Source organism: Pongo pygmaeus, chromosome 23 (genome assembly GCF_028885625.2).
Source record: "Pongo pygmaeus isolate AG05252 chromosome 23, NHGRI_mPonPyg2-v2.0_pri, whole genome shotgun sequence".
Lineage (NCBI taxonomy): Eukaryota > Metazoa > Chordata > Mammalia > Primates > Hominidae > Pongo > Pongo pygmaeus.
The window spans coordinates 54,475,673-54,502,404 of NC_085931.1; the positions used below are offsets into that span (position 1 = coordinate 54,475,673).

Here is a 26,732-nt window from a genome sequence, read left to right on the forward strand (position 1 = left end):
CACTTGAACCCAGGAGGTGGAGGTTGCAGTGAGCTGAGATGGCACTATTGCACTCCAGTCCGGGTGACAGGGCAAGACTCCGTCTCAAAAAAAAAAAAAAAAAAAAAGCCACAAGTCTTGCCAACGCTCAGCTACTTTTCTTGAATAAGTGCCCCTTCAGTTCCTGCAAGCATCTGGATAATTTCTAGAGTTCTCAAAAAAGTCGATCCTGACCATTGTTGCCAGTTTTCTTGCTGCTGTTTTGGAGGAAAGATCTCTTGGAGGGCCTTCCTCTGCCATTTCTGCTGATGTAACCCTTCATGATTCCCTTTTATCTCCTCTGTTCACTTGTTAATTTTACCTTTTGCAAGTATATTTTTAAAAGTATATTTTTAGTGGTTGCTCTATGGTTTATAAATACATTATAAAACAATCTGTCTTCAATTATATCATATTGCTTCACAGGCAGTATAAGAACCTTTTAACAGTTCACTCTGAATTCCTTCTGCCCATCCCTCGTGCTTATTGTTGTACTTTTAAATCTGGTGTAAACACATAATATACTGTGACAGATTTTGCTTTAGATGGCTAACTTTTAAAATAATTTCAGGTATAAACATATTTTATTTTACCTTTGATTATATCACTTCTGATACTCTTCATTTCTTTGACAGATCCAAATTTCTGACTCAATCATATTCCTTCTGCCTGTAGAACTTCCTTTAATTTTTTTTTTTTTTTTTGAGACAGAGTCACACTCTGTTGCCCAGACTGGAGTGCAGTGGTGTGATCTCGGTTCACTGCAACCTCCACCTCCTGGGTTCAAGCAATTCTCCTGCCTTAGTCTCCCAAGTAGCTGGGAGTACAGGTGCCCACCATCATGCCTGGCTAATTTTTGTATTTTTAGTAGGGACGGGATTTCACCATGTTGGCCAGGCTCATCTCAAACTCCTGACCTCAAGTGATCCACCCACCTTGGCCTCCCAAAGTGCTGGGATTACAGGTGTGAGCCACTGCACCCAGCCTAAAATTTATTTTATGGTAAGTATGCCGTCAGTGAGTTCCTTCCGTTTTTGTGTGTCTAGAAAATCCAATGTATCTCTTTATTTTTGAAAGGTATTTTTCTGGTTACAAAATTTGAGCTTGATGATTTTCTTTCAGCACTCTGAAAATGTTATTCCATTGTCTGCTGGTTAGCATGGTTTCTGAGAAGTATGCTGTAATTCTTATCCTTGTTCCTCTGTAGGTCATGTACATCTTTTTTCTCTAGCTGCCTTCTTTTTTTTGCAGCAATTCGAATATGATATTCCTAGAGGTGCATGCATGTGTGTGTGTGTGTGTGTGTGTGTGTGTGTGTGTGTGTGTGTGTGTATCCTGCCAGGTTCTATATGCTTCTGTTCTCTGTTGTTTAGCATTTGTAACTAATTTTGGAAAATCCTCAGCCATTATTTATTCAAATATTTCTTCTGCTCCATGTTCTTTTTCTTTTCCTCCTGAATTATGTGCATGTTAGACCTTTTTTTTGACACAGAGTCTCACCGCTCTGTCACCCAGGCTGGAGTGCAGTGGTGCGATCTCGGCTCACTGTAACCTCTGCCTCCCAGGTTCAAGCAATTCTCCTGCCTCAGTCTCCTGAGTAGCTGGGATTACAGGCACACACCACCATACCCCACTGATTTTTGTATTTTTAGTAGAGATGAGGTTTCACCATGTTGGTCAGGCTGGTCTTGAACTCCTGACCTCATGATCTGCCCACCTCGGCCTCCCAAAGTGCTGGGTTTACAGGCGTGAGCCACTGCACCCAGCCCCATATTAGACCATTTTATACTGTCCCACAGCTCTTATATATTCTGCAATTTCTCCCCACTCTTTTTCTCTCTGCATTTAGGTTTAGATACGTGATATCGACCTATCTTCAAGCTCACTCATTCTTTCCTTGGTTATGTAGAATCTACTGATGAGCCTGTCAAAGGCAATCTTCATCTTTATTACTGTGTTTTTTTTATTTTTAGCCTCTCTGATTCTTGCAGTTTTCATCTCTCTGCTGAAATTGGCTGGCCGTGTGTTGTCTTTCTTTTCCATTAGAGCTCTAACACATAAACCAGTTATTTAAACATTTTTCTAATGGTTCCAAAATCTGTGTCATGTCTGAATCTGATTCTTATGATTGCTTTGTCTTCTCAAACTGTTTTTATAATTGCCCTTGGTATACCTCAACATTTTTTGTTGAAAGCCAGACATTTGTATAGCAGGGCCCAGCAAACTTGCTCTATGGAGGATCAGAGAGTAAATATTTTAGGCTTTGAGGTCCACATACATGCAGTTGGTTGCACTTCTTGTTCTTCCTTTCTCTTTCTCCTCCTCCTTCTTCAACCCTTAAAAATGATGGACCCACAAGGCTGCTGAACAGGTTCAGACTAATTGTACTGACTCAGCCTCAGGAAGTCAGGAAAGCTTCGTGGAAGAGGTGGCTTTGCGAGTTTTGAAGGAATACCCAGCATTTCGTGAGGAGTAGGTGGAAGAAACTGCTGGTGCCAAGTGCAAAGATATGTAAGAACCAGCATGGAGAAGCTGAAGTCCAGCACACAGGATGGGATCTGGGCATCCAGGTGGGGCCTCCAGTGCTGAGGCAGGGCACATGGGCAGGGCATCCATCTGCCCCTCACCACTAAGCATCCAACCCTCCATCATGGTGGGGATTTTAATAGGTTACTTTGCAAATTTGGGGACACACTTTCAATTTCTGGGGTTGGAATAACAGCCGGCAGATGCCAAGCCTTCTTTCCAGAGCTCATTGAAAGTTCAGTGTCACCTGATTTGTTTTTATAGGGGAGACTGCATTTTAAAACTGTTATGTCAGAGTGTGGTGCCAGCAGTGCTGGTGGGAAATGCATGGAAAGATCCAGAACTTGTTTTGCCAGGAGCTGGGAGATGTGGCCAAGAGAAAGTGGGTCTGACCCCACAGCCACCTCCTAGTGCTATGGGGAGTCCAGCACTCACAGAGTCCATCCACAGAGAAGTCCCCAACACCAGAGTTGCTCCCCAACTTGCCAGCACTCCCTGCACAGCCTGGTCAGCTTTCCTTCTGGGAAAGGGACCCAGAGGCTGTGCCCCGCCAGCATTAAAGCACCTGCTGTGTGCCAGGTTGGGGGCACAGGTCAGTGTTCTCACCCTATGGGTGGAGTCTGGGTGCAGAAGGGAGGGACTCTCTCTGCCAAGTGGTGACAGCATCGAACGGGGAGCTCACCCTGTGCCCAGGGGTTACAGGAGGATTGGAGCTGGGCCTCAGAGGAAGAGTATGCGGGCTGTGCAGATGAGAACAGAAGTAGTCCCAGAAGGAGGAGCCAGCAGGAGCCAGGGCATGGAGGCAGGGATGTGGACACAGGGTTGAGTGAGTCCTGGTGCTGCCTGCAGGGGAGCCTGCCCGCCCACCTTCAGGGCCTCTGACGCTGGCTTGGGCTGTCACTCACTGTCTGGGCCAAATCCTGCAAGCCGTGAGACTCTGGAAAACTTCCGGTACCTCAGTTTCCTCATCTGTGAAATGGGGATGCTCACAGGAGTCTAAATGATGATGTGTGTGAAGCGTTGTGTCTGACTCCCGCACACCTGTGCTCACCGGGCGCTGGCACTGCCCTGTCCCGGCCTGAGTCCTGCACACCTGTGCTCACTGACTGCTGATACTGCCCTGTCCCAGCCTGAGTCCCGCACACCTGTGCTCACCAGGCACTGGCACTGCCCTGTCCCGGCCTGAGTCCTGCACACCTGTGCTCACCGGGCGCTGGCACTGCCCTGTCCCCGCCTGAGTCCCGCACACCTGTGCTGACTGCTGGCACTGGCCTGTCCTCAGCCTGAGTCTGGCGTGCCTGTGTTCACTGGGAGCTGACACTGCCCTGCCTCTGGCCGGAGTCTCAGGCTGGTGCCCCTGGCCCTCACAGGCCTTCCTTATTCTGGACTGAAGCCTCTCTCATGGGAACATCTGCTGCCCACATGCCCAGGTCCCACAACAAAGATGACACAAGTGTGGTCCCACCATTTCTACAGATGAAGACGCTGAAGGGATGGGACCTGGTACAAAGTCACATGGAGGAGCAGCTGGGGTCCAGGATGTCTCTGCCCCGTAGCATTGCATGGCTCTGTTGATGCACCTACTCAGGGTCCCCTTCCCCTTCCCTGAACTTGGGGCTGCCTGAGCACCCCGTTCCCCCTGCAGCGGTCCAGTCTGAAATGAGGAGGTAACTAAGGGCAGATGGAAACAAAGGTGACCCCATGAAACATTTTCCTGGAAATAGAAGGCCTGCGTGGGCTGGGTGGGAGCCTCTCCTCCCAATCATGCCCATCCAATGTGCAGCTCCGCCACACAGGGAGAGTTCTGCTCACCTCAGGGTGTGGCCTCATTTGGACCCCGTGCAGGGGCAGGGAAGGGGGCTTTGGTGGGCAAGGCCTGGGGCCCAGGTGGAGGGGAGGTGCTCCCCCAACACCACATATCCTGCCTGCTGCTCCCCAGTTCCTTGGAGAACCTTCCAGAAGGTGGCAAACGCTGCCTGCGTCTCTCAGCTGAGTCACAGTCCGTGAAAGCGGAGCGACGATTTTCAAACTTCTCTTGTCAAACCTGTCAGTTCCAAGGAAGGGCCCTCTCATTACTGTCCCTGGCGGGGGTTATGGCCAGTGGCCACTAGGCTTGGGCTCAGGAAGGCAGAGGGAGGCCCAAAGCTCCAGGGGGTCTCACTCAGGCATGAGTTGTTCTTCATGGAGTCAGGCTGGCCAGCGTCCCTGAGCAAGACAGGAATGGGGTGGTCAGTGCCTGTGCCTCTAGGAGCAGAGACATGGCCACCCTGACTGCAGCAGGGGCTCAGATGTCCTCTGACCCAGGACCCAGGAAGCTGGGGAGTCAAAGGAGGCAGCAGCCTTTGGGTAATGGGGTGCAGGGCCCCAACTGCTCTGGACTGGAGGAGACGCCTGGCAGGGGCCATGAACAAAACCTCCGGAAAGTCCAAGCTTTTAAGAATGTTAGCGCAGAGGCTCATGCCTGCAATCCCGGCACTTTGGGAGGCTGAGGTGGGTGGGTCACCTGAGGTCAGGAGTTCGAGACCAGCCTGGCCAACATGGCGAAACGCTGTCTCTATTAAAAATACAAAAATTAGCCGGGTGTGGTGGGTGCCTGTAATCCCATCTACTCAGGAGGCTGAGGCAGGAGAACTGCTTGAACCTAGGTGGCGGAGGTTGCAGTGAGCCCATAGCGCCTTCACTCCAGCCTGGGCAAAAAAGCCAAACTCCATGTCAAAAAAAAAAAAAGTTAGCATTAGTAATTATTTTATAGTGTCAAGAATCATTCTTGCAAAGACTATTTTATTTGTTCAGACTAACAAGTGAGGGTGCCCAAGACATAGTGGTAGCACCTGGCGCCTGGAGCGCAAGCATCCTGTGCCAGAACCCAGGGCAGCCGTGCCTACTACCCCCGACCCAGAGAGAGGCGGGCTGGGCTTGGGCTTGGGTTTTGCTTTTTTGAAAATTCATGAAACCCCCAAATTATAGGATTTTATTAGTCTTGAAACAGGCCCTGTGGCTGTCGTCCCGCTGGGCGCACGGCAGGGGTGTCTACTGGAGGAACGCCCGGAGGAAGTCGTTGTAGGAGATTTTTGAAGACAGTGTCTTATCGTAATACTCCAGAATATGGAAGAACTCTTCCTCAGAGAGGTTGATGCTGTACTGTCTCAGGACCTGGAAGACAGAGAAAAGGGGCCTCTGAGGCTTGTTTGGTACCCTAGGTTAAGGAGGCAGGCTGCCAGGAAGGGGCTGGGGGATACATCCACCTGATCCCCAACCCCACTTCCGATGTCAGCCTCCCATCTGTGCGCTCTCTCTATGCCCTCTCAACCTCTGCCCAAACAGGAAGCAGCCCCCGAGGGCAGCCCTGTGTGCATCTGGGTGTGAAACAGGAGCAGACAGGAGGTTAATCACCTTTGCCTCCCTGAGGGGCTGAAGGCTGGTCAACATGTTCAGACAAGGTTGATGGTCAGAGAGGTAGGGGCTCAAGGGGAGACCTGGCCACGCGGCCCTAACTTGGGGCGGGGCCTCAGGGTGCACCCAGGCAGGGGAGGGCAGGGCCAGTGGGTGCTGAGTGCAGAGAGTTGCTGTGATGAGACCGTAACACAGCCTGGAGCAGAGCCTACTGGTGGGAAACCCAATACTGACTGCCCCTTCCTCTTCAGTTACAGAACCTGACTTTCTCCCAGGCTCCTGTGTGTCCAGCTAACCGGGAACATGTCTCAGCCTCTCTTGCAGCTAGGTATGTTCTGGCCTGAGAAGCTAAGTAAGAATGTTATGTAGAACATCCAGGAAGCCTCCTTTAAAGGACGGGGCATGCCCTTTTCTCTCTTATTTTTCTGCCTGCTGCCTGGAATATGGCTGTGATGCTGGGGCTCCAGCAGCCACCTTGGACCATGAGGTGGCCTAGAGGAAGGAAGCCAGGAGTTGAGAACAGCAGAGCAAAAATGTGGTCCCTGATGATTGTCCAGCCAGCACACCAGCTCTGACCTTCCTACCTCTGGACTTCTTTTATGTGGGAGCGAAATAAACTTTCACCTTAAGCTGCTATTTTCCCCGCCCCATTATGTGAAGCTGAAACAAATCCTGACAGACCCTCATAATATATAAAGATGAGGCCTTACATTTCCTATCCACATTTGCGTTATAACTTGTTTCTAGGAGGAGACTGGAAAGCAGGGCTAGATGGCCCAGAGGTCCTATGGGGCTGAGGTCAGTGGGCCTGGCTGTTGGGCCCCATGGGATGAAGGCAGAAAAGGAAGCTGAACTTGATGACTGAGACGGCCCCTCAGTTACGCCATCTGATCTGCGACTCTGTGGAGGGCAAGGTTTCTTTTGCCCCTTCCCAGCACCACGCCCGAATTCCTGGGAAGTTGCTGGAAGGGAATAACAGAACCTGCCCTACTTCCTTCCTTTCTTTGCATGGGGGATAGGGAGAATCCCTGACAGATTTATACTTAACCCCGAAGGAAAGAGGAACATGAATGTGGATTGGAAAACCACTGCAGGGTGTTTGTTAGGCTATGGGGGTGGGACACGGAGGGCACCCAGGGACATCAGGACAGATGCCCAATGGTGGAGCCCCACTGTGTACTGCGGGGGCGGGGCTCACTTTGCAAGCCCCTTGGGAGGTCCAACATAGGTCAGAGATGCTCTTCAGAGCCTGCAAGAGAGCCCAGATGTGGGGAGAGGGCTCGGAGCAGCAGCAGTGATGGCAGTGCCTTAAGGAACCTGGGCTTAGGCACTGACCCTGAGGAGCTGGCGAGGGAGGTATGGGGCATCCACGCAGGGCTCCAGAAACCTTTGGGAAGGACAACCCGGGGTCTGAAGGTGAGGCGAGTGGACCCAGGCCTGGATAACTTGGGGGTCCCAGGGAAGTGAGATCTGAAACAGCCAGGTCACACCGGGCCTTCGGCAGGGGGTAGAGGGCTCCCCGCAGGAAGTTTCTGGCCACTGGCATTTGGCAGCTGCTCCCTGCAGAGGCACTGGGCGTAGGGCTGTGCTCACCGTCCTGAAATCTGCGATGCTTAGCAGCCCCGTTCCAGCCTCATCATAGCTTTTGAACGTGCGCCGCATTGGCCTCCAGCAGTGCACAATTTTGGGCTGAATACGCAGCAGAGCAGAGTAAAAAGATGACGTCTCAGCGCCAGCTTCTTTCTAGACACAAGACAAGAAGGGGTGAGGAGGGAGCTTTTGAACGCGAGGGTTGGGGTGGGCTCCTCCTCGCCTCCGCCTCGCCCCCGCCTCGCCCAGCCCTGCTCCGGCTTCACCTCCCAACCTGCTCCACTGGCTCTCAATCTAGGAGGGAACCTGCCAGAATTCGTCACAAAGATGCGCACCCGCCCCCTGACCATTGTGTGGGCTGTTTAAAAACGTGTATTACATCAGCCATCTCATTTACACCTCCCCACGGGCAACCCGGAAAGAAGGCAGGTCTCTATCCCCACTTCACAGATTCGGAAGTGGAGACTCGGGGAGGTAAAGTGACTTGGGCTTTGACCCCAACACACTTTAGGCCACACCACCTCCCAGGGAACGCAAGGAGATGGCCGGGCAGATACGGGCCAATTTGAAAATAGTTCGAGGAAAAAAAGAGATTTCACTCTGGGTTTTCCAGTAAGTTATTATAAGGAACAGTGTTAAAAAAAATTCACAAGGTTGTAATTATATCTAGTAATTAGACAGAACACTACACTGTGATTACTTCATTTAGGTGCTATTAGATTGAAAACAAGACATTTGAACATGATTTAGCCCCAATGTGTTGGAATATCACAAAGGTGAACGGTAGGCAACAATGCGTAACACGTCTTGGGAAAGTTGAATTTTACCATAACACTACGTAAGACAGATGAACACAGGGTTAAGCTGCTTTCATTTTTTTTTTTACATCATTTGGCACATATGATGTGAGCTCCCCAGGTACCCACGGCTTCATGAGCTGCCAATTTGCCCAATCAGCTGATCCACAGGTGGGGAAGAGAGGGTGTGGGGCTCACATGACCTCCCACACCACACATCACAGGGCAGGACCACCAGCCCGGCCAGAGCCCCCACCTCTGACCCGCCTTGCAGGGAGGGGCAGCGCCCAAGCTGCCTTCCCCCGAGGACATCTTTCTGCTGCCTAATGGGGTGGAGAAAGCTCCCAAATCACCAGAAAATATAGTCCCCTTTTTAGCTCCTCTGCAGGGAGACATTTGACCTGACCTCCACACTTCCATGGTGGTAGCCTTGGCAGCTGCCAGATGGGACAAGGGCTGTAACCAGGACCACGTCAGGGGCCTACTTACTCTCTCCTGAAAAGCGTTCAATCTCAATCCACTCCGGTCTGGTGCAGGGATTTGAGGAGTGGGGGTGGGAGAACTCTTCTGAACCACAGAGTGGTGCCTTGGGAGGGGTGGGGGGACAGTGCCACAGTCTCTGTGGGCTGACCCACAGCACCTAGCACGACCCCACTCTGACCCCAGCTTTGCAGGGTTGCTGAGGACGGACAGTGCAGCTGGAAGCTGGGGACTGGGGTGGCCCCTTTCACTGGGGAGGGCTCAGAAGGGGGCACTGGTGTGCTCTTCCGTAGAAGCCCATGCACCTCCTAGCAAGTCTTTAGAGCCTCCACAGATCTCCAGAAGGAGAAACTGAGGCCCAGAGAGGTGGAGGAAGGATGGAATTGACGGAGGCTTTGCAGGCCATGTGTCTCCATGTTCTCCATGTTCGTGGCTCCCGTGAAGATGGAATGGGGACAGTCTTTTCTCTGTGCACAGAAGAACTGAGCTGGCAGAACTGTCTTAAGTCTTTTTTTTTTTTTTTTTTTTTTTTGTAAACTTGGTCTAAGCTTTTGATACTAGCTCCTGTTTGTCTAAACTAGAAGCTAGGCTAAGATGGAACCTGATTTTGCACAAAATTGCAAAACTAGCTGTGAAGAAACTTTCTGCATGGCATCTACTTAACTGTGGCTGGCTTAACCCACTCTCCATTCCCTAGAGTCCCACCACTGTGGCCCAGGCAGGTGTGGCCCCTGGGTGGGGTGAGTGGGAGCGGAGCCAGGTCGGGGGTGGGGCCAGGGCCGGGGCTGTCAGCCCAACACTTCTGGTCCCTCCCTCTGAGTCATAAGGTGGTTGGAATCAGTTGTGTTTGTTCCCCAAATCGACAGCACCAGACGTACTTGTACTTGTTATTTAATTCAACGTAACTCAATTCAACGTTAATTCAGTACTAAAAACATTTTTTGGCTTCATGTTTTGGAAGGGCTGGCGCTGATGCTGTGATGGTACTGGGTGTGGGTTTCAATTGTGAAACTGTAAGTGGCTGAGAATCAAAGGTAAAAATCTAGAAGAACTGTGTACCCTCCAGCTGCCCTTTAAGTGGCTTTAGGTTTTCATTCCTCTTCAAAGAAACAGAGAAAACTGTAGACAAGGCATGGTGAGTGTAGTTTCCGCCAAAAATGATGACGAGAGACTCCATCCACCACACACACTCAGAGGAAAGGGCCTGGCCCCATCTCAAATGGCTGGTGGATGAAGACCCTTTTAGTTCCAATGTTGACCAGTGCTGTGACCCACCCCACCCCTCACTTTGCCTTTTGGGTTAATTGACCAGGCACTGCCTCCAGGGCACTGTATGACACCTGGGTCACACAGACGCCTGGGAAGAGCCACCATAACCAGGTGTCTGCCACCTGAACAGTTGGAAAACCTGGGATCAAGGCTACTCGTTCCCATTCTGGGGTCTCCAGACCCTTATAGAGTTCTAAAAGGAGAGGAAGAAAATCTTAAATTGCTTCCAAGAAAATACATTTCTGAGCTGTTTTCAATATCCCCAAAGCCTAGCAGAGGCCTTGTCTTTACCGCAGCCCTTGCCTCCCAGGTGCGAGCCCCCAGCACACAGGCTGTGGGCTTTTTGCCCCCTTCGACAGACCCTGGCTGTCTCATGCTGACCTGACAACTGCCTGGCCCTCTTGAAGTAACGGAGGAAATGGGGTGGCTAAGTATTGCTCACGTATCACATGCGTATAGAGATCATCTGAGTAGGGTCTATGGGGGAGGTGGCAGCAAGGCCGGGGACATTTCACAGATGAGTCCTGGCTGGAAGCAGGACTGGGTTGGGCTGGGCTCTGGCCTCCTGGAGCCTCTGAGTCCACCTTTTCTGTGAAGCTAGGTGATCTGCAAGCGCAACAAATTAACAAAAACGAGGCTGAATGTGGTGGCTCATGACTGTAATCACAGAACTTTGGGAAGCTGAGGCGGGTGGATTGCTTGAGCCTGGGAGTTCAAGACCAGCCTGGGAAACATGGCAAAACTCTGTGATATGGTTTGACTCTGTGTCCCCACCCAAATCTCATCTCAAATTGTAATCACCAGTTGTCAAGGGGGGACCTGGTGGGAGGTGATTGGATCATGGAGGAGGTTCCCCCTTGCTGTTCTTGTGAGAGTGAGTGAGTTCTCATGAGAGCTGATGGTTTTAAAAGTGGCAGTTCCCACTTCACTCTCTCTCACCTGCCACCATGTAAGACGTGGCTTGCCTCCCCCTTCACCTTCTGCCATGATTGTAAGTTTCCTGAAGCCTCCCCAGCCATGTGGAACTGAGTCAATTGAACCTCTTTCTTTTATAAATTACCCAGTCTCAGGTAGTATCTTTATAGCTGTGTGAAAATGGACTAATGCATCCCATCTCCACAAAAATACAAAAATTAGCTGGATATGGCGGCTTGTGCCTGTGGTCCTAGTTAGTTGGGATGCTGAAGCAGGAGGACCACCTAAGCTGGGAGTTCGAGGCTGCAGTGAACCGTGAACCACTGTTCTCCAGCCTGGGCAATAGAGTAAGACCGTGTCTTGAAAAAAATAAAAATGAAAGTGCCCCTTTCCATCTGGCCCCACATTTCCTGCAGGTGAGCAACATACCATTTTGTGTGCATTCTGGATCTTCATCCTGTGCATCAGTGAGCTTTCCTTTGCTTTTAGCAGGAGGACACAGCTCTGAATGAAGTCACAGTATGCAAATTTCCCATTGTTCTTTAAGTCATATTTTATAATGAGCTGCTGACATTCCTCTTTGCTTATGTCCAGGTTGAATTTCTCCACAAGAGCTACAGACAAAAATGGCAGTTCAATTGGTGGCGATTCATTCATTCATTCATTCTTCACTCATTCATTCAACACTTGTCGAGGCACCTTCTCTGCTTCAGGCCCTGGCTTGGTCCTCACATCAAAGAACTCACGGTTGGTGGCTGGACGACAGACATGTGACAAACTAAGTGCCGCAGGGAGGGGGACCCTGAGTACCGCTGGCCCACACTGTCCTGGGTTTGCATGGTCACAGCTTATGGACAGAGACTACAGGAGCTATGACCAAAACGCAGAGTGGGAGGTAAGGGGGCGTTCCCCGCCGAGTCAGGGCAGAGCCAGGTGTATGAGGAGCAGGGGAAGTTTCCCTGAGCTCATAGTGAGCCTGGCCGGGGCTGGACTGTGAGGATGGAATTCAGACTTGGCCCTATGACCAAGTATTTCCTAACGGCACCAGAGACAGGTTCTCTAGTGTCCGTTATGCCAGGCAAATTCTCGCTTTAAGTTTCCATTCCATTGATGATCTAAAAATATATACAACTTATTCTGGATACAGGGACCACCTTTAGGAGACAACAGCTGTGCAGCCTCAGGGGCTGAGTCCAGCTTTGTGATCAGGCTCATGTGGATGCTCCACGGGGAGTGTTGCTGGTGGCCGAGAGGCTGGCCCACTGGAACCTCTGAAGAGCAAGGCTCGCCCCACGCTTGGCACTCATCCTCATGCCGCATTCTCCTGCCAGTTGTAAAGACAACACTTCTCTGGGAGTGACAACTCATAATTGAAGGAGGCTTATGTAAGATAAGATTTGAGTTTAAGTTTCATAGACTAGACTGTGTTTTGACATCCTGAAAGAACAGAGTGTCAGGGAGTGGAATGCTGTGTGAGTTGCTGAGGCAAATGAGGAAGGCCAGTGGAAGCAGACTCCAGGAAAACGACGCCTGCATGCCAAGCCAGGCCAAGAGAGGCTGCTGCATGTTCTAAAAGCAGAGGTTTCTTTGCCCTTGCACACAGTGAAGCAGCAGCAGGTCACGGTGCCCATTGGGACACAACGGGGGCCCACGGAACCCCAAGGAACTGGCGCATACATGCTTCTGATGCTCTGACTCACAGAAGGCCATCAGCAGTGAGGAGAAAATACAGAATGACTTTTGGAAAGCAATCGGCTTTTTTTTACAGTATTGAATTTTGGATGCATGACTAACACCTGACAAGCCTATCATAATAACTGAGTGGGGACTTAAATGAGTTCATGGTTAAAAAGAAAAAGCCAGCAGTAGCAATAAGGACAATAACACAGTGAAGGTTTATCACTCTCAAAATCAAAGAATTAACTAAAAAAAAGGGGAACGCCAATGTGTGTGACAACCAACATGTGTGTTTTGGCTTCAGCAAAACATTACATTAAATCAGTGAACAACATTTGAATATTACTGATTTCAGATTTTTTATACTTAATTTACAAGTGTTTTTTAATAGGCTCTAACTTAAAGAGTTTACACCTGGTTTCATTTGTGCATTTTTAAAGTCATGATTATGATAAAAGTAATTTATATTAATATTGGAGGCTCTCAAAGAAAACATTTTCCTTTAAAAGGAGTCTGTATATTAGTCATGTGTTGGGGGAGCTAAAAAGCCAAGGAGTGACATGGTCAGATATATTTTCCTGTAATGTAAAATGTTGCATAAACAAGATGTAACTGGGCCGGGTGTGTTGGGTCACACCTGATCCTAGCACTTTGGGAGGCTGAGGTGGGCAGATCTCTTGAGGTCAGGAGTTTGAGACCAGCCTGGCCAACATGGTGAAACCTGTCTCTACCAAAAAATACAAAAACAGTCAGGCATGGTGATGCATGCCTGTAATCCCAGCTACTTGGGAGGCTGAAGTGGGAGAATCACTTGAACCTGGAAAATGGAGGCTGCAGTGAGCTGAGATCATACCAATGTACTCTAGCCTGTGTGACAGTGAGACCCTGTTTCAAAAACAAACAAACAAAAAACCAAAAAACAAAACAACAAAAAACAAAAAACCAAGATGCAACATTTACTGGAAGTATAAATCCCACTGGTTTAATTTTAAAAGTTTATCAAAGTGATACATGCTGAAAAACGAAACAACATCAAAGAGTGAATGTTGATGGGAATGGAGCCCCAGGAGTGTCCCCTTCATCCCACCCTCCTCCACCTTTTCCATTTCCTTCTGCAGTCAGAGTCTGTGAACATTCATACTCTGCCCAGGGTGGCAACCACTGTGATTTCTAAAGCTCAGAGTTAGTGCAGCGCTGACTTTACCATGCAGATGGGCCCCCTGCTGTGAGGGCCAGGTGGTCAGAATCCTCCTCCCTGGGGACCTTTGTATAGTAAACTGCGCAGCCCACCCAGAAGTTCCCACCGGTTTCCTGTTCTGCTGCTCCCTAGCCTCCACCCGGGGTGTGGCTTTGTACCCAGTGGGAATAGCCTCTTGCCACAGGGGCTGACCACATATTACCAAGCGGATAGAATCTGAACGAACCCAGGAAATCGGAGGCGTTGATGTCCCCCTGTCTCGCCACATCCTTCTCCTTGCATTCTTTCAGGAGCTGGCGCCAGCAGCCCTGGATTCTCTTCCGGAGCCTGCTCTCTATGGGATCACAGTTCTGCAAGGGCGGAGTACCCGGGATCTCGGTGGTGCTCGCTGGAGTCTAGCAGGGAAGAAAAGAAAAGGCGCTTTTCACTTAAGATTCAAAACGGAAGTCATCAAAAATACCTCAATACCTCCAGTTTTGAAGTTCACAATTTTAGAGGCAGAATTAGCCCAGAAATAAAATGAAGAATAAAACATAGATGGTGATTTTACCTTGTAGCTTTTATTTCCATTGGTGGGCTATATGTACTTGTGCCAAGTCATAACCAAAATAATTTTGGAAATAGCCATGTAGCCAAGGTTCAAATCTACACAGATGTGATATAAACATATTTCTGGTGTGTGTGTGTGTGAGAAGTGACAATGACAAATTTTTCACTAGCGGAAGAGTCTTATCTAAGAGAGAGATTTACTTGTCATGGGCACGAGACATCCAATCCGTAAACATTCACAGAATATCTGTTATTTAGATATTATGTGGACCAAGTAGGAGGCTGTCCTTTGCTTTATTGTATTTTCTATTTAAAAACAAGAGAGTGGCTCTAATCTAGCCCAAGTTTTTTTCCTGAAGGCCCCCTTGACAAGCGATTATCTAAATTAGTAACTTATGCAATTCAATTGGATTCCTGGTTTTTCTCTCAAACCCCCGAGCCTCCTGCATCTCAGTTGATAATTAGGTCCTTCTTCCAGTTGCTCAGCCTGAACCCTTCGAAGTCTTCCTTGACTCTCCCTCACCCTCTGCATCCCACATCTGATCCCTCAGGAAATCCTGTTGGCTCTACCTTGAAGATACATCCGGAGTCTCCCCAGCACCACATCCCAAGCCACCATCGCCTCTGCTAGACCTCCTCACCGACCCACACCCCCAGCATCCAGAGTGTTTTTGTTTTTTTGTTTTTGTCTTTTTTTTGAAATGGAGTCTTGCTCTGTTGCCCAGGCTGGAGTGCAGTGGTGCAATCTCGGCTCACTGCAACCCCTCCTTCCCAGGTTCACGCCATTCTCCTGCCTCAGCCTCCCAAGTAGCTGGGACTACAGGCACCCACCACCATGCCCGGCTAATTTTTGTATTTTTAGTAGAGACGGGGTTTCACCATGTTGGCCAGGATGGTATCGATCTCTTGACCTCGTGATCCACCCGCCTCGGCTTCCCAAAGTGCTGGGATTTCAGGTGTGAGCCACTGCACCTGGCCCCACAGTGGTCTTTAAAGAGTCCCTCAGATTACGTCACTTTTCTGCTTAAAAACAAGCAAAGGCTTCATATCCCTCGAGTGAATGCCAAAGTCCTCATCATGGCCTCCAGGCCTCCAGCCTCCTACTGCTGCTGTAACAGATTTCTGAGAATTTAGTGGCTTAAAACAACACCAACTTATTATCTTACAGTTCTGGAGGTCAGAAGTCTGAACTGGGTCTCACTGAGCTAATATCAAGGTGTCCAGAGGCTTGGCGAGCCTGGGCACCTTCCTCCGTCCCAGGCCTGGGGTGGCTCAGCCAGGGCTCCAGGCTGTGCAATTTGACAGACCTGGGCTTAAAATCAGGTCACTCCACGTCTGAGGGACCAAGATCACATGAGAATGCCTCTTAGAGCCTCACTGTGTTCAACTGGAAAATGGGTATAACTTGCCTCAAGGGACGGTGGCCCGCAGTTGACCACAGGGCCTTGCCTTCTGCACAGAGGTGCCGGCAGCACCACTGCACTGCTGCCAGGTGCCTCCCGCCCTGCCTCTCGCTCCCTTTCCCACCTTGCACCTGCTCTTGCCTCTTTTCCATCCCATTCCTCCACCGTTCCTATCCCCACGTCTGCCCCCTCCCAGAGAATGGATGCTAAGGAGCTGCCAGTGGGCTCCTTGCCTGTGCCCCCACCCTAGACTCACCCATCTTCTCAGCCACTCAACCCTGGGCCATACTAGGGCCCCCAAAGTCCCCCCAGTGGGATTTGTGGATGTGGCATGAGGCGGCCTGGGACACCCGGCAGGATGGAGAACTCACACAGGGGTGACTCTGCGACTTTGACCCTGGTCTCAGCTCCTGAGTGGGCAATGAGAGGGCAGATCTGGTGCCTTCTGAGACGTCGGGGACACTGCTCCCTCTCTGGGCCGCGGCCGAGTCACCAGTGGCCATTGGTGTGGCTGCTGTCTCGGAACTGAACCTGTTCAGGAAGTCCGGGTATTTCAGCCTCCCCTTGGCATTGACTGGCATCTCGTTCCAGAGTCTGTCAAACTGGAGAAGGAGCAGAAGTCATTTCCCAGGTGTCAGTGCAAACACAGGCAGCGTCGCACCTGTGCCAGCGAGAAGTGGGACGGGCCAGCCTCGCAGGAGGTGAGCGCTCACGTGACTGGTGAAGAAGAAAATTAAAAAAATAAAACGCCCATTTGGCCTTCACTCGGCGGAGGCCTCAGGAAGACTCTGGAAAAGCAAAGACAAGAGGATTATTCATGGCTTCTGCAGGACATTTTTTAATTGAATTGGGCCCTCAGTGAGCACTTTAAGGCCATTAAATCTTGTGATTAGTCATAGTGCCTGAGCGGCAGTGTATTTGAACATTTGGGAGAAAATGCAAATCAGAGCCCCCACCCACCTTCATCCCAGGGAAGCCCAGTCAGACTCATTTCTCACCCTTCCAGGTACACCTGAGTTTTGCAAACAGCTCACCAGGTGACGCAGCCCTCAGCCCCCGCACTTGCATCCACGATTTATTTCACCCTACGGGCAAAAGCGTCTTCCCACAAGATGAAAAGGGAGGCATTTGGAAAACCAGGGAGCGGTTTATGGCTTTGTATTTTTGCTGTCTGATGCCACAGACTGTATCAAAACCACACACCATGCAGATAGAAAAAAAAAATGACTCAATGCATCCAAAATGAGCCACTTTTGGTGACTGGAGGGCTTTCAGGGAGCCAAGAAGAAGGGCAACTCCTTCCAATTTGATTTTTGTACAGCCCCAAAAGCCCGACGGAGCCCTAGCCTCCAACACAGCTGATGGAGAGGCAGCCTCCAGAGAGGCGAGGGGAGGCTCAAACCCTGGTTCCTTCCTTCCCATCCTGCGCTTTCCCCTGGAAGCCTGGGCTCTGCCAGAAACTGAGTTGCTTCTGGGTCTCCACTGGGGTTTTCCAAAGCAAATTAGAGTGACTGTCTTGGGCTTGATTTGAATCCTCAGAAGAAGCAGGGAGAGGTACGGAAGTTGGGGTTGGGGGGGTGCAAAGGCAAAAAGGTTTAGTGTGGGACAAGGTTCTCAATTTATCTTTTTACTTTTTATTTAGAAATAACTATAGACTTGCAGGAGGTGACAAGGACAGTACAGTGAGGTCCCTGCACCCTTCCTGCAGTTTCTCCCAAGGCTCTGTCTTAAGTGAAAACACCAAAACCAGGAGGTGGGTGTGGGCGCAGTGTGGGTGTGGTCTGATGTCATTTTACTACAGGTGTAGATTCAAGTTGATTGCATTCTGACCAACGAGGAAAAACTATTTTGTGGAGAAGTGAGGGGACCTTGAGGATGTGACTGCAGCATCTCAGACCTCACCAGCGCCAAGTACAGTAATCTGTCAGACAGGAATCAGCTCCCCCACCTGTGTCCTCCAGGACCACTGGCCAAAACCACTGGGCAGACGGCCCCCCCGACACCTTCCCATGTGGTGCCAAAACCACCTCTGCAGGTAATCTCTCCCCCTACCTCCCCCGGTCTGGAAGCTCCCTGCAGAGTCCTCTGAGAATCAACTTTAAGTGTCAAACATCTGGCGAAGGGGCAGGCACACAGCAGGTGCTCAATACATGTTTGATCATTGGTTAAAGTTCCTAAGAGACTCACATGGTCAGACTGGTCAGACCCAGGGTAAGGATGCTTCCCAAGGTGAGAGCAATGGAAGGTGCGGAACCCTGTTCTGACCCCTCCTCCTGAGGCCCTCTCACGGAGCAGAAGAGGACAAGCCCCGTAGGGGAGGACCCGGTAGGCTTGCGCCCTCCTGTTTGAGCTGGATTCAGAGCTGAGGAGGCAGAAGATCACGCCATGAAGGATAAACACTGAGGGAGGTCGGTGTGCGTGCTGACAGATGCCGTGAAAATGACGCTTGGCAGGAGACAATCCCAGGGCTCCCACCTAAGGATTTCTTCTAACAGGGTGGCTGGGGCTGGCCAACTCCCTAATTAAATTCTGTGCTGCAGAGGAGGCCATGAGGGACCACAGGAATCCTATTTTCATCCTATTTTAACCGAAGAGCCTCAGAACGGGAGGGTGGAGGAGGCATCACCAGAGGAAATAGCCCCCGGCCCGCATGTGGCCTCCAGTCTCCATGGAGGCACCTAGAACACCAATGAGCCTAACGGAGCCAGGATGGGGGCTGAAGGGCACCGTGAGGCTGGACAGACACTGGGGAGACTGGATTCTGAAAAACTGCCAGCCAGTGAGCTTGACATGAAACGTGGGCAAGACGCTGCTGGACTATGAAAGCATCAAAAGCAAGTGAGTTTCCACATCAGCGTGGTGAGGTCTGCGCGTGCTCAATCATCCCGTCTCCTTGAGCCACCAGCTGAACCTTGAGAAAGACACCACCATGGGTTCCGACTCTGCTTATGATGCAGAAAAGCGGCAACAGACGGCTACTTGCCATCAACAGGGACAAGCCAGGCAACCTGCAGCCGCGGTTGATCCCCTATAAGCCCATGATCGCGGGGTCACAGGGAGCCAAGGGGAGGGACAGAATTCCACAGCTCCAGGCTCCAAGGAGAGCTGGACTTGCCACCAGCTCTCACCCCTGGCAAAGTGTGGGAGAAAGTGGTGGCAGTCACCAAGGAGGGAAGAAGTCAGTTCATCTTGGAACAAATTCTGAAGGCCACGTGCAGGCTGCCGTGTCAGTCTAGGACAGCTGGGGAACCCAGGAACCAGGGCGGCTCACACCTGCCCCAAGCCCTTCTCCTCACGCCTCTGCTGGTGCTCTGGATCCACCTGTAAGCCCAAGGTGGGAGAGTGTGTGTGGGGGGCCACTTCTCCAGACCCCCCATAGGATGCAGAAGCCTTAAGCTGCTGGGGAAACCCACTCAACTCTCTGCCTCTAGGACAGGGGTAGGAACCCCTCCTTCCTCCACTGGGAACCCTATCCAGGCTCTGGGGGAGGGGAAAGATCGACATCCTTGCAGAATGGGCAGCGACCCCTTGGGCCCAGGGTCTGCTCCTCTACAAAGCAGAGGTCTGAGGGGATGAGCCCAATAGCCGCCAGAGACAAGAGGCAGAGAGGGCTGCCCTGGAGGGGCTAGATGGGGCCAGAGCAGTGAGAAAGCTTCACCCGAGGCCCAGGATGCCCCCACCCCGTCAGGAGCCCAGCACCAGCAAAGGCAGCAAGAGAGGGAAAGGGACCCCTCTCAGGCACCGATGTGAGCTGAGGGTGGCGCAGGAATGCTGAGAAGACCCTCCGGCAGCCCCAGTCCCGCGCCAAGCCCACAGGCCTCACTTCTGGCCTCTCCTAGTTCTAGACATATCTCTCTCCAACCTTCACCTCCATGTCTTCACCCCTCCTCCTTGAGACCAGCTCTACGTCTGTCCACCACTTTGTTTTACCCTATCCCTCATCCTGCCCAGCCCTCACCTCCCTCCTGAACAAAGCTTGGACCCCACACAGCTACTTCTTCACTCTCACTCCTCCCTCCCCAGCCTCCCCCTGAGCTTACTGGGGAAGCTCCTGCTGTAACTGCCAGACACGCCCACAACCCTTCCCCAGTAAATGTCCCTTGCTGCTCTCTGTGGCAACCCCTCTGCACCATTTCCTCTTCTTAAATATCCACTATGGTCCCCTCACTCTCAGCTGATAATCTTACCCCATATTTCATAGAGAAAATATACATTACATCAAATTGACTGCACCTATGCTCCCGCCCCATAGCTACAAGAGGAGGTCTCGGCTCCTATCCAGGCCGCCCCTCGTCATGTCTCTGGATGTGGTCTGCCTTCTTGAACTACAGAGGCTGGGCAGCTAAAAGCTACTGTGCCCATTTTTCTTTGTAGCAGACACAACAGACACAACTGCCTGCAAGGAAGGAATAAGCCCAGGTGGTGATCAGCTCTTCTGGTCCGTTTGGTGGCAGAGGGGTTTGGTCCCATCCCCTTAGCACCACAGGTGCTGAGCTCTGCTGGGAGGCAGTGGCAGTGGGTTTCTTCTGGAAAAGCCTCCTGGTGGGGTTGGGTTTCTCTTGGCTGCCACGTTCTTGGATGTGGGGACATCCTTCCTGGTTCTCCAGCCCTTCCAGAGCTTCTGTAAGATCCTAATACCCTTCAAAAAAAAACCTCTTTCTGCTTAAACTTGCCTGTGTGGATCGTGCAATCTGCAACTAAGAACCCTGAACAATATGCAAAGCAACAAAAAAGTATCCAGATAAATCAGATAAAAAAGATATTCAGGGCCGGGTGCAGTGGCTCACGCCTGTAATCCCAGCACTTTGGGGAGGCCAAGGCAGGCAAATCACAAGGTCAGGAGATCGAGACCATCCTGGCTAACATGGTGAAACCCCGTCTCTACCAAAAATACAAAAAAAAAAAAAACCTTAGCCAGGCGTGGTGGCGGGTACCTGTAGTCCCAGCTACTCAGGAGGCTGAGGCAGGAGAATGGCATGAACCCAGGAGGTGGCGCTTGCAGTGAGCCGAGATCACGCCACTGCACTCCAGCCTGGGCAACAGAGTGAGACTCTGTCTCAAAAGAAAAAAAAGATATTCAGATCATGTCTGAATTCAGACATGAGAACAGACATGATTATGTCTATTTCAATGGTGTCTTTTTCAGTGGCCAGGTTGCATGCTTTCTGGCCACAATACAATACTAATAGAACCTGATTATAAAGATCCTATGTCTGGAAAATGAAAATCTCACTTCTAAATAGTTTACGGTTTAAAGAGATGCTAAGCACTATGGCAGCCTAGACATTCTAATAAGCCTCCGTTCACAAAACACCCAGTTAATGGACACATATTTTTAAAAACATATATTTAAATTCATTGCAAAGTTCACAAGGAAGTACAGCAAATCATGAAGGGCCAAGGAAAGCTGCTAACCCCAAAGACGGGTGAACAAAAACCTGAAAGCCAGCTCGCAAAAGCTAATCCTGGGAGGCCAGAGTTTTAGGGATTGATGGTGCTCAGGGGTTGGGAGACTGAGGCACAGGCCTGGAGATCCTGGCATAATGAGCCAGGTTACCTGATGGGCTGTATCTTCAGTGCAAGGCTGGGTGAGGAAAACCTGCATGGCTCTGAGCTCCGGGCTGGGCACAGACCTGGAGCTCATGGCCTGGAGTCTGTGAAACCATTTTGGTTTCTCCATCATGGAACCCCAAGGTGGAGGAACTGAAGCAGCGTTGGGCTGGCAGCATCTTTGGCACTTGGAAGAAGCAAACCCTAATCATCTGTGTAGAAAATCATACTCAGTCCAGGCCCCTCAGGATTTCCCTCAGATTAAATTCAGCCAAATATAAGCTCTTTCATGAAATAAAAATCACTAAACACATGAAGAGGCAAGTCACCATAAACATGAGTTGGCAAAAACAAGCTAAGACAGATTTAGACTTCAGATATTTGATATTAGCTAGAGAATATAACAAGATTATATGTAAAATAGTTAAAGAAGTAGACACGTGTATTAAAATGAATGAAAGGAAATGTATAAAATAGCTAAAGGAGTAAACACTGGTATTAAAAATCAGCAAGGAGCAAGATAATATCAGAACTGACAAGTCAGATTTTTTTTTCATTTAAACAAACACATAGACTTCCTTGAAATTAAAAATATAATCATTGATAAATTTTAAAACATACAACGTATAGATTAAGCAACAGATGAGACACAGTTGAGGAGAGAGATAATGAACCTGAAGATAGAGTACAACAGTCCTTGTCAAACCTAAGCACATCAGAGCCACCTGGAGGGCTTGCTAACGCGTGGTTTGGTGGGTCCTACACACACAGTTTCAGATGCAGTAGACACGTTTGGCAGAACACAAAGCCACGACCTTAAAAGCAGTATCAGTGGGAGTCAGAAGATGGTGGAATGATATTTTTTAAAAATTGAGAGGAAATCACTGTCAATTTAAAATTCTCTACCCAGAAAAGTTACCTTGCGAAAATATGGTCAAATAAAGAGATTTTCAGGCCGGGCGTGGTGGCTTACGCCTGTAATCCCAGCACTTTGGGAGGCCGAGACGGGAAGATCACCTGAGGTCAGGAGTTTGAGACCAGCTTGCCCAACATGGTGAAACACCCGTCTCTACTAAAAACACAAAAAATTAGCCAGACATGGTGGTGCGTGCCTTTAATCCCAGCTATTCGGGAGACTGAGGCAGGAGAATCGCTTGAACCCAGGAGGCGGAGGTTGTGGTGAGACGAGATCATGCCATTGCACTCCAGCCTGGGTGACAGAGTGAGACTCTGTCTCAAAAAAAAAAAAAAAAAAAAAAAGGATAATAAATAAAATAAAATAAAAGTGTCTACTCAGAAAAGTTACCTTTCAAAAATATGGTCAAAAAAAGATATTTTCAGAAAAAAACTGGGCAAACTTAAGATCATAACTAAAGGAAATACTTCATGGAGAAAGAAAATGGTCTCAGAAGAAAGGTCTAAGGTGTGAAGAGTGAAGAAGGGGACACCAAATAAATGACCACTGTATAAAACAGTCTAATGATTAATTTGTGGAGAAAAAACAAGATAGATCTAAAACAACAAATAATAATGAAATCTAGCGGAAAACCGGAGTTAGGGCAACTCAATATCATGTGCCCTGTAGGGCTCATGAGGAAGTACAGGAAATCAGTAGGGCCGGGAAAGCTGCTAACCCTACAGGCAGGTGAACAAAACCTTGAAAACCAATTGGCAAAAGAGAACAATGAAAAGGCTGATGAACTTTTGACTTTGTTTTGTTACATACAATAAAATTTCAAGGGCAATGACCACCTATTGGTTAAAATAACAGAAATAGATATATAATTTCCAAACCAATAGTGGGGAAAAAAGGAATTTAAAAAATCTCAATCTGGCCGGGTGCAGTGGCTCACGCCTGTAATTCCAGCACTTTGGGAGGCGAGGCAGGTGAATCACTTGAGCTCAGGAGTTCGAGACCAGCCTGGGCAACATGGCAAAACCCAGTCTCTACAAAAAACCAACCAACCAACCAACAAACAAACCACAAAAATAAGCTGAGGGTGGTAGCGTGCATCTGTAATCCCAGCTACTTGGGAGGCTGAGGTGGGAGGATAGTTGGAGCCAGAGAAGTTGAGGTTGTAGTGAGCCATGATCACGCCACTGCACTCAAGCCTGGGAAAAAAAAGAAAAAAAAACACCGTAATCCAAAATAAGATAATAAGAGTTTAAAAAACAATATAAAAGACTGGGTGCGGCGGCTCACGCCTGTAATCCCAGCACTTTGGGAGGCTGAGGCGGGTAGATAACGAGGTCAGGAGACCAAGACCATCCTGGCTAACATGGTGAAACCCCGTCTCTACTAAAAATACAAAAAACAAAATTAGTTGGACGTGGTGGCGGGCGCCTATAGTCCCAGCTACTCGGGAGGCTGAGGCGGGAGAATGGCGTGAACCCAGGAGGCCAAGCTTTCAGTGAGCCAAGATGGCGCCACTGCACTCCAGCCTGGGTGATAAAGCGAGACTCCATCTCAAAAATAAATAAATAAATAAATAAATAAATAAATAAATAAATAAATCTATATAAAAGAGATGAGCATTAAATGAAAGCACATTTGATGACAGAAATAAATTCATACATATCAGTAATCACAGTAAATGTAAATGGATCAAACATGCATATAAATAAATGAGATTATTAGATTGTATTTTTTAAAAATCCGGCTGGGCAAGGTGGCTCACGTCTGTAATCCCAGCCCTTTGGGATTAAGCCAAAGCAGGTGGATCACTTGAGGTCAGGAGTTCAAGACCAGCCTGACCAACATGGTGAAACCCCGTTTCTATGAAAAATACAAAAATTAGCCAGGCATGGTGGTGCTTGTCTGTAATCCCAGCTACTCCAGAGGCTGAGGCAGAAGAATCGCTTGAACCAGGAGGTGGAGGTTGCAGTGAGCAGAGATCATTGCCATTTGTAATACATGCATATAAAACATAAGTTACAGAAGGGCCAAATAGTTTTTTAAAAGTTGGAAATAGATATACCAAGCAAATATTAAATTTACAAAAACTGGGATAGTTATACTAATATCACATAAAATAGACTTTAGGCCACAAATTATTTTCCAGGCATAAAGAGGGCTATTATATAATGATTAAAGGGTCAATTCAAGGCCAGCTGTGGTAGCTCACGCTTGTAATCCCAGCACTTTGGGAGGCTGAGGTGGGCAGATCACTTGAGGTCGGGAGTTTGAGGCCCGCCTGGCCAACACGGTGAAACTGTGCCTCTACTAAAATACAAAAATTAGCTGGGCGTGGTGGCGTGTGCCTGTAATCCCAGCTACTTGGGAGGCTGAGGCAGGAGAATTGCTTGAACCTGGGAGGTAGAAGTTGCAGTGAGCCGAGATCAAGCCACTGCACCCCAGTCTGGGTGACAGAGTGAGGCTCCATCTCAAAAAAAAAAAAAGGTCAACTCAGTAGGAGGCTATAAGAGTTCTGAATATGCATACGTTTAATTTAAAAAAGAACTAACCTTGAACGCACATATATATTATAATAAAAATGGACAGAATAATAAGAAATGGATACACCTACTATTACAGTGAGTGATTTCAACATACCTCTTAGTGATGGATGGGCCAAAGAGACAAAAAGGACAATGAGTTTTTGAAGGGCATAAATAACAAGCTTTTACTCAGCATATGTGGAACGCTTCACTCAGCCACTGGAGGCTGTGCATACTATCCATCCACAAATGGAACATTTACTAAAAAAAAGACCACACATCAGAACTCAAAATATTTCTAAGAACGGATATCATTCAGATTATATTTTCTGATTAAAATGGAGTTAATTGGTAAATTAATAACTTTAAACATCCATGTATTTGGAAACAAAAGAGAGCACTTTTAAATGCTTTATGGATCAAAGAAGGAATCAAAATGGAAATAAAAACTATGGAGAACTGAATTATAATTTTAAAACTACATATCAAAACTTGGATGCAGCTAAAGTGGTAATTAGAAGCAAATATATACTTTTAAATGCTCATTAAGAAAAGAAGAACAGCTGAAATCAGAAAGCTTTGTCTAACTTAAACTAAAGCAGAAGGAATAATAAAGATAAGAGCAGAAATTAATAGAAAATTAATATCAACTAAACGAAAAGTTGATAATTTGAAGAGACTAACAAAATAGGCAAATTCTGGCAAGATTAAGCCAGGAGAAAAATAATATTAGAAAGAAAAAATAAGGTATAAGTATAGATTCAGCAGAGATTAAAAAGATAACAGGACACTATTAATAATTTTATGCTAATAAATTTGAAAACTTGGAGAAAAATGGACAGATTATTGTAGAAAAGATAAGTCACCCAAACTGACAAAATGAAGATAGCCTGAATGGCTTTATAATCCTGAAAGAAAATTAGCAGTTAAAAAAATCTTCCCATAAAGCAAATGCTGGGCCTTGGTGGTTTTACAAGCATTTCTACTCAATGTTCAATAAATGGACAGCTCCAATCTTACCCAAATTATTCTGGAAAAACAGAAAAAGGGGATTAACTAAAAATGCCATCTCCAAAGCTAGTGTAATATTGATACCAAAGCCAGACAAGATAGTATGAGAAAAGAAAATTCATGAATGCAAATTATACAATAAAAACTTGCTAACTGAATCCTGTACTGCAAAATCACTTTTAATACCTCATGAGCAAGTTTGGCATATACCAGGAATTCAAGTTTAGTTTAACATCAGAAAGTCCGTTAATGTAATTCGCTATATTGAGAAATTGAACCCAAAAAACTACTTGTGTATCTGAATATATACAGGAAAAGCATTGGATAAAATTCAACATCTATTCATGGTAAACAGCTCTTAGCCAAATAGGAATAAAAGGGAACTTTTATACTTGATAAAGAATATCTACAAAAATGGCTTGAGAAAACATATTGAAGCTTGAAATTTTGGAAGCATTTCTGTTAAAATCAAGGACAAAACATCTTTTAGCTATCTATCACAGTTTCTGTTCAACATGGAACTGTAGGTTCTAGACATTGCTATAAGGCAAGAAAAAGAAATGGAAGTATGCAGATCAGAAAAGAAGCTCTGACTGCCATAAATCACAAATATTATTTGAGTGTATTATTTATACTCAAAAGAATCTGATGCATTATTAGAATTAATAAGAGGATTTAGCAAGGTAGCTACACTAGTAACAAACAGAAAGTGTAACTTAGGAAAATACCACGGGAAACATTTTATCATAATAAAAATATAAAGAACTTAAGGATGCAAAAGACCTCTAGGCAGAAAATTATAGAACTAAATTAAAGGCAGACTTTTTAAAAAACTAAATTAATAGAAAACCTATTTTGAGAGAGAGAGACACTATGTTGGCACGTTGGGAGGCTCACTATCGAGAAGATATTATTTCT

General features: G+C 48.1%; 1 protein-coding gene across 4 annotated transcripts in view; it reads right to left on the minus strand.

The window, feature by feature from the left end:
* Window positions 1–5,308: 5,308 nt before the first annotated feature.
* Window positions 5,309–26,732, minus strand: part of EFCAB6 (EF-hand calcium binding domain 6) — a 300,279-nt gene continuing 278,855 nt past the window's right edge. For all 4 annotated transcript variants that reach the window (XM_063663109.1, XM_054470030.2, XM_054470029.2 and 1 more), the window contains 5 exons: window positions 16,187–16,417; window positions 14,090–14,258; window positions 11,418–11,602; window positions 7,531–7,680; window positions 5,309–5,697 (listed from right to left, as the gene is read on the minus strand). In XM_063663109.1, coding sequence (XP_063519179.1) covers window positions 5,575–5,697; window positions 7,531–7,680; window positions 11,418–11,602; window positions 14,090–14,258; window positions 16,187–16,417 — 858 coding nt within the window. In that variant the 3' untranslated portion in view covers window positions 5,309–5,574. The remainder of the gene's footprint in view (window positions 5,698–7,530; window positions 7,681–11,417; window positions 11,603–14,089; window positions 14,259–16,186; window positions 16,418–26,732) is intronic.